The following is a 12,040-nucleotide window of genomic DNA, read 5'->3' on the forward strand; positions in this document are numbered from 1 at the left end:
CTGGTGGCATATATATATATATATATATACATATATATACACACATATAGTGGGAGTTGGAGTCTTGCAACAGCTGGAGGCACCCTGGTTGGCAATCACTAATATACAGATAACACATTTCTCAATGGGAGCTTTACTGTATAAATCTGCATGGGATGAGCTCCCCCTACTGGCGGGAATATTATATATATATATATATATATATATATATATATATATATATATACATATAGTGGGAGTTGGAGTCTTGCAACAGCTGGAGGCACCCTGTTTGGAAAAAAAAACTGCCATAGAGGATTTGTAAAACTGGACCTCCAGATGTTGCAGAACTACAACTCCCAGCATGCCCAGATATTGGGGTCTAGAATAAGGTTTGGCTTTCATCATGAAAAAAGCATCGGATATCATAAGATGTGGATTTCAATAACAAACTTTCTCCACTCACTAGATCAGTGTTTCCCAACCAGGGTGCCTCCAGCTGTTGCAAAACGACATGCTGGGAGTTGTCGTTTTGCAACAGCTGGAGGCACCCTGGTTGGCAAGCACTGATATACAGATAACACATATCTCAATGGGAGCTTTACTGAATAAATCTAGTGTTGATCGCGAATATTCCAAATGCTAATTTTTACCACGAATATCGGCACTTCGCTATTTCACAAATATTTAGGATATAGTGATATATATTTGTAATGACGAATATTTGTGTGTTTTTTTTTATTTTTTTTATGCCAATTTTTATGTGAATATCAGCACTTCCAGACTGGACACTGATCCCTCCCTTCTTTTAGGTGAGATATATTTGCGCATGCGCACTATGCGAATTTCATTAAAAATTTTCGCATGAAAAAAAAAATAAAAAAGAAGGAACATAGTGAATATGCGCATTTCACGAACATAGGATGAATATTCGTCCATATATTCGCGAAGTATCGCAAATTTGAATATGGCCCCTGCCGCTCATCACTAAATAAATCTGCATGCGATGAGCTCCCCCTACTGGTGGGAGATATATATATATATATACACATCTATAGATAGATAGATAGATAGTGGAAGTTGTAGTCTTGCAACAGCTGGAGGCACCCTGGTTGAGAAACACTGCACTAGATAGATCCGGATACTGAGTCACCACCGAGATGAGTAGGGAAGTCCCCAAAGTAATGCGTTATATTCCCCCCACCCCTCCTTCTACAGATATTTTATATATATATATATATATATATATATATATATATATATATATATATATTGCTGTTGCTGTATATATATATATATATATATATATATATTATAGTGGAAGTTGAAATCTTGCAACAGCTGGAGGCACCCTGGTTGAGAAACACTGCACTAGATAGATCCGGATACTTAGTCACCACCAAGATGAGTAGTGAAGTCCCCAAAGCAATGAGTTACATCCCCCCCTCCTCCTACAGATATCAATATATGTTGTAACAATATGGAGTTTGCTCCCCAGGCTGCGCCGTGTCTCCGTGAGCATCCAAGCAGACAATTCCTGTCCATTCTCATAACATGAAACCGACTGGGGATGCAAGGCAGATCCATTACATGGCTGAGCGTGATCTCCTCCGCACATCTGCATATTACTCCTGATTGGGCATGCTGTTGGTGCTGCCCAGTTTGACATCACCTGTGCCATCTGATGCCTATATGGTGGGAACTGGAGGGGAGCAGCATCTGTAAGAAGAAGGAGAAGGAGGCAGAGTGTCTGGGCAGGAGAGAAGTTCTGCAGCTCATCCAGAGGGTGGCAGTCAGAGGCTGCAGCAAGAGAGAACATTACATTGGGGAAGACCCAGGAATCCTGAATCTGTTCAGCACTTTGAGAAAGAGCAGCCTCAGTGTACGACTACAACACTACGGACAGCATGCCAGCCTGAGGAGAGCGTCCCTGCCCGTGCACAAGACCTGCAAGTCGTCTGGATACCCAGAGATGTTCCCAGAGATGAACCTACATCTCTATTCTAGGATATAACAAGAGAAGACAACACATTTAATAAGCGTCCCTGCCAGTGCCGAAGACCTGCAAGTCGTCTGGATACCCATAGATGTTCCCAAAGATGACCCATAGATGTTTCCAGAGATGAAACTACATCTCTATTCTAGGATATAACCAACAAGAGAAGACAACACATTTAGTAAGCGTCCCTGCCAGTGCCGAAGACCTGTAAGTCGTTTGGATACCCATAGATGTTCCCAGAGATGAACCTACAGCTCTGTTCTAGGATATAACCAACAGGAGAAAAGACAACACATTTAATAAGTGTCCCTGCCAGTGCCGAAGACCTGTAAGTCATTTGGATACCCATAGATGTTCCCAAAGATGACCCATGTTTGTTCCCAGAGATGACCCCACAGCTCTGTTCTAGGATATAACCAACAGAAGAAGACAACACATTTAATAAGTGTCCCTGCCAGTGCAGAAGACCTGTAAGTCTCTTGGATACCCATAGCTGTTCCCAGAGATGACCCCACAGCTCTGTTCTAGGATATAACCAACAGAAGAAGACAATACATTTAATAAGTGTCCCTGCCAGTGCAGAAGACCTGTAAGTCTCTTGGATACCCATAGCTGTTCCCAGAGATCACCCCACAGCTCTGTTCTAGGATATAACCAAGAGAGACAATACATGTAATATCCAACAACCGGAGATCAAGGGAGAAGATCCCCGGGACCGGTCAACTTGGCATCAGCTCCCAGTGCACAACCTACACCCTGCAGATCACCATGAGACCCCAGGAATGGCACCTGTCAGTATTGGCTCTTGTGTTGGGTGCTATAGGGTGCTGCTCATCTCTGGGGAAAAGCTCAGCCCCAAGAGGTTACAGTCGAGGTTTTCAGGGTCCCAGAGAGCCAGGCTTCACCAGGATGAAAAGGAAAAACCTGGCTGTGGACTTTGTCATCCCCGGAGCTTTTAGGAACTCCTTGAGGGACCTGCTGGGGCTGTTTCCTACCGGGACTGCAAGCGTTAACTTCCAGGCGACTTCCAGCTTGGTCCTGGACTGTGGACCTCTGGTGGAGTCCTTGGCTGAGCGATCTGCTGGAGCTCACCAGTATGGACACCTGAAGAAGGAACAGCTGTCGGCCAGACCCCAGCCGGCTCCGCTGTCCAAGGTGCTGAAGGCTGGGACCCTGAAGAGTCTCCGCAGATCCAAGCAGCTCCTGGTGGAAGTAGGGGGAGAACTTGTCAGGGATGGATGTGGGGTAGGATGGGAACCAAGGACCCTGGAGGATGGAAAGAACCTGAGCAATGAAGGTCAGAGAGAAGACCTGCCAAACTCTGTCCTGAAGAGGAGGCTGGAGTTTAACCTGACCGAGCTGTTCACCTGGTGGCTGGAGTCTAAGGAGGGCAGACTGAGGATCCGACTCATGCCCCAGAGGTCTGCCACCTACCCTGGCAGAGAGGAGATCTTATCTGCTGCCCTGGGGGCATCTCAGCCAAGACTCATGTTCCAGATCCTGCGCAAGGGTAAGTGACCCCATGACATGCCTCAGTGAAGTATGAACTATTGTACGGTGCATAGACTACCAGAAATGGGGATTACTGTACCCGAAACGTGTCAGGGATTGTTATTCTGGTCATTGCTTTGTGCTGGTGCTGAACCATAAGAAATGCATCAGATTGCCTCAATATTCTGTATTATACATGGCGCAGGGTTCAAGGAAATGTCACAACCGAGTGTGAGACTGGAAGAAGTTCTGGAAAGTGTCCTAATTGTCTGTAATGCCCAATATTGTCATCACTCTGTGAGCCAAAATATCTGCTCCTCCATCTTCTCCTCCATCTTCTCTTCTATCATCTCCTCCATCATCTCCTCCATCTTCTCCTCCATCTTCTCCTCCATCATCTCCTCTATCATCTCCTCCATAATCTCCTCTATCATCTCCTCCATCTTCTCTTCTATCATCTCCTCCATCATCTCCTCCATCATCTCCTCCATCATCTCCTCTATCTTCTCCTTTATCATCTCCTCCATCTTCTCCTCCATCTTCTCTTCTATCATCTCCTCTATCATCTCCTCCATCATCTCCTCCATCATCTCCTCTATCTTCTCCTCTATCATCTCCTCCATCTTCTCTTCTATCATCTCCTCCAGCATCTCCTCCATCACCTCCTCCATCATCTCCTCTATCTTCTCCTCCATCATCTCCTCTATCAGCTCCTCCATCAATCATCTCCTCCATCATCTCCTCCATCATCTCCTCCATCATCTCCTCTATCATCTCCTCCATCATCTCCTCCATCATCTCCTCCATCATCTCCTCCATCATCTCCTCCATCATCTTCTCCATCATCTCCTTTATCTTCTCCTCTATCATCTCTTCTATCAACTCCTCTATCAACTCCTCTATCAATCATCTCCTCCATCATCTCCTCCATCATCTCCTCCATCATCTCCTCCATCTTCTCCTCCATCATCTCCTCTATCATCTCCTCTATCATCTCCTCCATCATCTCCTCCATCATCTCCTCCATCATCTCCGCCATCTTCTCCTCCATCATCTCCTCCATCATCTCCTCCATCTTCTCCTCCATCTTCTCCTCCATCATCTCCTCCATCATCTCCTCCATCATCTCCTCCATAATCTCCTCCATCTTCTCCTCCATCTTCTCCTCCATCTTCTCCTCCATCTTCTCCTCCATCTTCTCCTCCATCTTCTCCTCTATCATCTCCTCTATCATCTCCTCTATCATCTCCTCCATCATCTCCTCCATCATCTCCTCTTTATGCTTCTTTCCATCATATTCTTTTTGATCTTTCAATTTTTTCCTTCCTTCTTCCCATCTTCTCTCTCTTCCTCGTATTCTTTTTCATCTTCCTCCTCATCTTCTCCTTCTTCCTTTTCCTCTTCTTCCCTTTCTCCTTCTTCTCTTTCCTCTTCTTCCCTTTCTTCTTCTCCGCATCTTCCTCTTCATCTTCCTCTTTTTCCATTTCCTCTTCTTCCCTTTAGTCTTCTCCTCATCTTCCTCTTCTTCCCTTTCTTCTTCCTCTTCTTCCCTTTCTTCTTCTCCTCATCTTCCTCCTCTTCTTCTCCTTCTTCCCTTTCCTCTTCTTCCCTTTCCTCTTCTTCCCGTTCTTCTCCTCATCTTCCTCCTCTTCTTCTCCTTCTTCCCTTTCCTCTTCTTCCCTTTCCTCTTCTTCCCTTTCCTCCTCTGCCCGTTCTTCTCCTCATCTTCCTCCTCTTCTTCTCCTTCTTCCCTTTCCTCTTCTTCCCTTTCCTCTTCTGCCCGTTCTTCTCCTCATCTTCCTCCTCTTCCTCTCCTTCTTCCCTTTCCTCTTCTTCCCTTTCCTCTTCTTCCCTTTCCTCTTCTTCCCGTTCTTCTCCTCATCTTCCTCCTCTTCTTCTCCTTCTTCCCTTTCCTCTTCTTCCCTTTCCTCTTCTTCCCTTTCCTCTTCTTCCCTTTCTTCTTCTCCTCCTCTTCCTCCTCTTCTTCTCCTTCTTCCCTTTCCTCTTCTTCCCGTTCTTCTCCTCATCTTCCTCCTCTTCTTCTCCTTCTTCCCTTTCCTCTTCTTCCCTTTCCTCTTCTTCCCTTTCCTCTTCTTCACGTTCCTCTTCTTCCCTTTCCTCTTCTTCCCTTTCCTCTTCTTCCCTTTCCTCTTCTTCCCTTTCCTCTTCTTCCCATTCCTCTTCTTCCCTTTCCTCTTCTTCCCTTTCCTCTTCTTCCCTTTCCTCTTCTTCCCTTTCCTCTTCTTCCCGTTCATCTTCTTCCCTTTCCTCTTCTTCCAGTTCCTCTTCTCCCCATCTTCCTCCTCATCTTCCTCTTCTTCCCGTTCCTCTTCTCCCCATCTTCCTCCTCATCTTCCTCTTCTTCCCTTTCCTCTTCTTCCCTTTCCTCTTCTTCCCTTTCCTCTTCTTCCCTTTCCTCTTCTTCCCGTTCCTCTTCTTCCCTTTCCTCTTCTTCCCGTTCCTCTTCTCCCCATCTTCCTCCTCATCTTCCTCTTCTTCCCTTTCCTCTTCTTCCCTTTTCTCTTCTTCCCTTTCCTCTTCTTCCCGTTCCTCTTCTTCACGTTCCTCTTCTCCCCATCTTCCTCCTCATCTTCTTCTTCTTCCCTTTCCTCTTCTTCCCTTTTCTCTTCTTCCCTTTCCTCTTCTTCCCTTTCCTCTTCTTCCCGTTCCTCTTCTCCCCATCTTCCTCCTCTTCTTTTCCTTCTTCCTTTTCCTCTTCTTCCCTTTCCTCTTCTTCCCGTTCCTCTTCTCCCCACCTTCCTCCTCATCTTCCTCTTCTTCCCTTTCCTCTTCTTCCCTTTCCTCTTCTTCCCTTTCCTCTTCTTCCCATTCCTCTTCTCCCCATCTTCCTCCTCATCTTCCTCTTCTTCCCTTTCCTCTTCTTCCCTTTCCTCTTCTTCCCTTTCCTCTTCTTCCCTTTCCTCTTCTCCCCATCTTCCTCCTCATCTTCCTCTTCTTCCCTTTCCTCTTCTTCCCTTTCCTCTTCTTCCCTTTCCTCTTCTTCCCTTTCCTCTTCTCCCCATCTTCCTCCTCATCTTCCTCTTCTTCCCTTTCCTCTTCTTCCCTTTTCTCTTCTTCCCTTTCCTCTTCTTCCAGTTCCTCTTCTCCCCATCTTCCTCCTCATCTTCCTCTTCTTCCTGTTCCTCTTCTCCCCATTTTCCTCCTCATCTTCCTCTTCTTCCCTTTCCTCTTCTTCCCTTTTCTCTTCTTCCCTTTCCTCTTCTTCCCGTTCCTCTTCTTCCCGTTCCTCTTCTCCCCATCTTCCTCCCCATCTTCCTCTTCTTCCCTTTCCTCTTCTTCCCTTTCCTCTTCTTCCCTTTCCTCTTCTTCCCTTTTCTCTTCTTCCCTTTCCTCTTCTTCCCGTTCCTCTTCTCCCCATCTTCCTCCTCATCTTCCTCTTCTTCCCTTTCCTCTTCTTCCCTTTCCTCTTCTTCCCTTTCCTCTTCTTCCCGTTCCTCTTCTTCCCTTTCCTCTTCTTCCCGTTCCTCTTCTCCCCATCTTCCTCCTCATCTTCCTCTTCTTCCCTTTCCTCTTCTTCCCTTTTCTCTTCTTCCCTTTCCTCTTCTTCCCGTTCCTCTTCTTCACGTTCCTCTTCTCCCCATCTTCCTCCTCATCTTCTTCTTCTTCCCTTTCCTCTTCTTCCCTTTTCTCTTCTTCCCTTTCCTCTTCTTCCCTTTCCTCTTCTTCCCGTTCCTCTTCTCCCCATCTTCCTCCTCTTCTTTTCCTTCTTCCTTTTCCTCTTCTTCCCTTTCCTCTTCTTCCCGTTCCTCTTCTCCCCACCTTCCTCCTCATCTTCCTCTTCTTCCCTTTCCTCTTCTTCCCTTTCCTCTTCTTCCCTTTCCTCTTCTTCCCATTCCTCTTCTCCCCATCTTCCTCCTCATCTTCCTCTTCTTCCCTTTCCTCTTCTTCCCTTTCCTCTTCTTCCCTTTCCTCTTCTTCCCTTTCCTCTTCTCCCCATCTTCCTCCTCATCTTCCTCTTCTTCCCTTTCCTCTTCTTCCCTTTCCTCTTCTTCCCTTTCCTCTTCTTCCCTTTCCTCTTCTCCCCATCTTCCTCCTCATCTTCCTCTTCTTCCCTTTCCTCTTCTTCCCTTTTCTCTTCTTCCCTTTCCTCTTCTTCCAGTTCCTCTTCTCCCCATCTTCCTCCTCATCTTCCTCTTCTTCCTGTTCCTCTTCTCCCCATTTTCCTCCTCATCTTCCTCTTCTTCCCTTTCCTCTTCTTCCCTTTTCTCTTCTTCCCTTTCCTCTTCTTCCCGTTCCTCTTCTTCCCGTTCCTCTTCTCCCCATCTTCCTCCCCATCTTCCTCTTCTTCCCTTTCCTCTTCTTCCCTTTCCTCTTCTTCCCTTTCCTCTTCTTCCCTTTTCTCTTCTTCCCTTTCCTCTTCTTCCCGTTCCTCTTCTCCCCATCTTCCTCCTCATCTTCCTCTTCTTCCCTTTCCTCTTCTTCCCTTTTCTCTTCTTCGCTTTCCTCTTCTTCCCTTTCCTCTTCTCTCCATCTTCCTCCTCACCTCCTTCCTTCCATTTATCTTCCCTTTCTTCTGATCCTCTCCATCTTTTCTTCCCTCTTTAATATTCTCCTATCACCTGCAGATCTTACAACTTGCAGAGTTAAGTTGTGTGGGGGAGGGGGATGACACTTTACAATAGGACCCAGTACACACATAGTAAATGTAGCAGAGCTCGCGCTTGTCAGGTGTAGCGGTGCTGTGTTTGTCAGGTGTAGTAGCAGTGCTGTGTTTGTCAGGTGTAGCAGTGCTGTGTTTGTCAGGTGTAGCAGTGCTGTGTTTGTCAGGTGTAGCAGTGCTGTGTTTGTCAGATGTAGCAGTGCTGTGTTTGTCAGGTGTAGCGGTGCTGTGTTTGTCAGGTGTAGTAGCAGTGCTGTGTTTGTCAGGTGTAGCAGTGCTGTGTTTGTCAGGTGTAGCGGTGCTGTGTTTGTCAGGTGTAGCAGTGCTGTGTTTGCCAGGTGTAGCGGTGCTGTGTTTGTCAGGTGTAGTAGCAGTGCTGTGTTTGTCAGGTGTAGCAGTGCTGTGTTTGTCAGGTGTAGCAGTGCTGTGTTTGTCAGGTGTAGGAGTGCTGTGTTTGTCAGGTGTAGCAGTGCTGTGTTTGTAAGGTGTAGCAGTGCTGTGTTTGTCAGGTGTAGCGGTGCTGTGTTTGTCAGGTGTAGTAGTAGTGCTGTGTGTGTCAGGTGTAGCAGTGTAGTAGTGCTGTGTTTGTCAGGTGTAGCGGTGCTGTGTTTGTCTGGTGTAGCGGTGCTGTGTTTGTCAGGTGTAGCGGTGCTGGGTTTGTCAGGTGTAGCAGTGCTGGGTTTGTCAGGTGTAGCAGTGCTGGGTTTGTCAGGTGTAGTAGTGCTGTGTTTGTCAGGTGTAGCAGAGCTGTGTTTGTCAGGTGTATCAGTGCTGGGTTTGTCAGGTGTAGCAGTGCTGGGTTTGTCAGGTGTAGCAGTGCTGGGTTTGTCAGGTGTAGGAGTGCTGTGTTTGTCAGGTGTAGCAGTGCTGTGTTTGTCAGGTGTAGCGGTGCTGTGTTTGTCAGGTGTAGCGGTGCTGTGTTTGTCAGGTGTAGCGGTGCTGTATTTGTCAGGTGTAGCAGTGCTGTGTTTGTCAGGTGTAGCAGTGCTGTGTTTGTCAGGTGTAGCAGTGCTGGGTTTGTCAGGTGTAGCAGTGCTGTGTTTGTAAGGTGTAGCAGTGCTGTGTTTGTCAGGTGTAGCAGTGCTGTGTTTGTCAGGTGTAGCAGTGCTGTGTTTGTCAGGTGTAGCAGTGCTGTGTTTGTCAGGTGTAGCGGTGCTGTGTTTGTCAGGTGTAGTAGTAGTGCTGTGTGTGTCAGGTGTAGCAGTGTAGTAGTGCTGTGTTTGTCAGGTGTAGCGGTGCTGTGTTTGTCTGGTGTAGCGGTGCTGTGTTTGTCAGGTGTAGCGGTGCTGTGTTTGTCAGGTGTAGCAGTGCTGGGTTTGTCAGGTGTAGCAGAGCTGTTTTTGTCAGGTGTATCAGTGCTGGGTTTGTCAGGTGTAGCAGTGCTGGGTTTGTCAGGTGTAGCAGTGCTGGGTTTGTCAGGTGTAGTAGTGCTGTGTTTGTCAGGTGTAGCAGAGCTGTGTTTGTCAGGTGTATCAGTGCTGGGTTTGTCAGGTGTAGCAGTGCTGGGTTTGTCAGGTGTAGCAGTGCTGGGTTTGTCAGGTGTAGGAGTGCTGTGTTTGTCAGGTGTAGCGGTGCTGTGTTTGTCAGGTGTAGCGGTGCTGTGTTTGTCAGGTGTAGCGGTGCTGTGTTTGTCAGGTGTAGCGGTGCTGTATTTGTCAGGTGTAGCAGTGCTGTGTTTGTCAGGTGTAGCAGTGCTGTGTTTGTCAGGTGTAGCAGTGCTGGGTTTGTCAGGTGTAGCAGTGCTGGGTTTGTCAGGTGTAGCAGTGCTGTGTTTGTCAGGTGTAGCAGTGCTGTGTTTGTCAGGTGTAGCAGTGCTGTGTTTGTCAGGTGTAGCGGTGCTGTGTTTGTCAGGTGTAGTAGTAGTGCTGTGTGTGTCAGGTGTAGCAGTGTAGTAGTGCTGTGTTTGTCAGGTGTAGCGGTGCTGTGCTTGTCTGGTGTAGCGGTGCTGTGTTTGTCTGGTGTAGCGGTGCTGTGTTTGTCAGGTGTAGCGGTGCTGTGTTTGTCAGGTGTAGCGGTGCTGTGTTTGTCAGGTGTAGTAGTAGTGCTGTGTGTGTCAGGTGTAGCAGTGTAGTAGTGCTGTGTTTGTCAGGTGTAGCGGTGCTGTGCTTGTCTGGTGTAGCGGTGCTGTGTTTGTCAGGTGTAGCGGTGCTGTGTTTGTCAGGTGTAGCAGTGCTGGGTTTGTCAGGTGTAGCAGTGCTGTGTTTGTCAGGTGTAGCAGAGCTGTGTTTGTCAGGTGTATCAGTGCTGGGTTTGTCAGGTGTAGCAGTGCTGGGTTTGTCAGGTGTAGCAGTGCTGTGTTTGTCAGGTGTAGCAGTGCTGTGTTTGTCAGGTGTAGCAGTGCTGGGTTTGTCAGGTGTAGCAGTGCTGGGTTTGTCAGGTGTAGCAGTGCTGGGTTTGTCAGGTGTTGCAGTGCTGTGTTTGTCAGGTGTAGCAGTGCTGGGTTTGTCAGGTGTAGTAGTGCTGTGTTTGTCAGGTGTAGTAGTGCTGTGTTTGTCAGGTGTAGCAGTGCTGGGTTTGTCAGGTGTAGCAGTGCTGGGTTTGTCAGGTGTAGCAGTGCTGGGTTTGTCAGGTGTAGCAGTGCTGTGTTTGTCAGGTGTAGCAGTGCTGTGTTTGTCAGGTGTAGCAGTGCTGTGTTTGTCAGGTGTAGCAGTGCTGTGTTTGTCAGGTGTAGCAGTGCTGTGTTTGTCAGGTGTAGCGGTGCTGTGTTTGTAAGGTGTAGCGGTGCTGTGTTTGTCAGGTGTAGCAGTGCTGTGTTTGTCAGGTGTAGCAGTGCTGTGTTTGTCAGGTGTAGCAGTGCTGTGTTTGTCTTTTGGAATGTTATACTTGATTGATAGAGATCTGGTGATTTGAAGTAATTCAGTCCCATATAGTGATCTGTCCGGTTCAGGTTACAGATGCCTCAGAGCTGAGCTTGTTTTGGCGCAGTGTATCATGATAGCTGTGAAGGTTTTTAATGCTTTTAGTGCTATTTGGGTAGTTAACCCTTTAACTTTCATTCAGTGTAGAGTCAGGGAACCCTCGTATACATCCTTGACCATGGATGGTGGTCATTATATTGATATGTGGGGCCCTGTATATAGAATGTATATTGCTCTGATTCAATGCATGCACATATATATAGATATATATATATATATATATATATATATATATATATATATATATATATGTCTATATACTCCATGGACTGTGTACGATCAATAATACATTTGTCCTGAGGTAGCGTCTAAGCTTGCTATTTTTCATTCTGTAGTGGTGCATGCTGGGAGTTGTAGTTGTAATTTACCTCCAATTTTAGGCCCAGAGGTTGGGACCACTGATATGTACTGAACCATAATCATCTTCTTTAGATGTTTCTCTGAGGTTTTATTGTGGGTGCAGTACCTGTTATCGCCTGTAAGGGGCACTGACCACAAGAGAATTTACCGGGAATCTGCAACTTTACTGCAGATCAACTTCAGTTCTAAAATTTGTGTCTTGGCGAAACCCCCCATGTAATCCATAAGGGAGCGAGCAATGGCGGATGGTGTCGAGGCTACACCTGTCATGTCCCTGATAATATTAATTTTCACCTCCATTGAGATCAGGGGACGATGTGTTATAGCACAAATCTGTATATCTGTGACTGGTATTGAGTGTGTATATATATATATATATATATATATATATATATATATATGATGGGTAGAGGAATTTAATCTCAAACATTATTCTGATAGACACATCTGTGATGTCCTTATTCCATTACTTGCTTTGAACATTTTTTTTAACCAATGGGGATTATGTAACATGACTCCGCCCCCACATGTATAACCCCGCCCTGGAGGTCCTTCGGGTCATTTACTGGTTGCACAGTGAGGGTCATAGATACAATAATGGAAATAATAGTAACGTTCTTTGCAAATCTGTGATTTTTTTCTGTATATGCTCAATGTCATAGTCATAATATC

The 12,040-nt window shown here is 46.6% G+C and overlaps 1 protein-coding gene across 1 annotated transcript in view; it reads left to right on the forward strand.

Moving 5' to 3' along the window:
* Nucleotides 1-1,750: 1,750 nt before the first annotated feature.
* Nucleotides 1,751-12,040, forward strand: part of ALK (ALK receptor tyrosine kinase) — a 1,017,868-nt gene continuing 1,007,578 nt past the window's right edge. Inside the window, exon 1 of the mRNA XM_056568555.1 lies at nucleotides 1,751-3,488. Within this exon, the coding sequence (XP_056424530.1) occupies nucleotides 2,747-3,488 (742 nt within the window). The 5' untranslated portion in view covers nucleotides 1,751-2,746. The remainder of the gene's footprint in view (nucleotides 3,489-12,040) is intronic.

The sequence above is a fragment of the Hyla sarda genome, chromosome 3 (genome assembly GCF_029499605.1).
Source record: "Hyla sarda isolate aHylSar1 chromosome 3, aHylSar1.hap1, whole genome shotgun sequence".
In the NCBI taxonomy this organism is placed as follows: Eukaryota; Metazoa; Chordata; class Amphibia; order Anura; family Hylidae; genus Hyla; species Hyla sarda.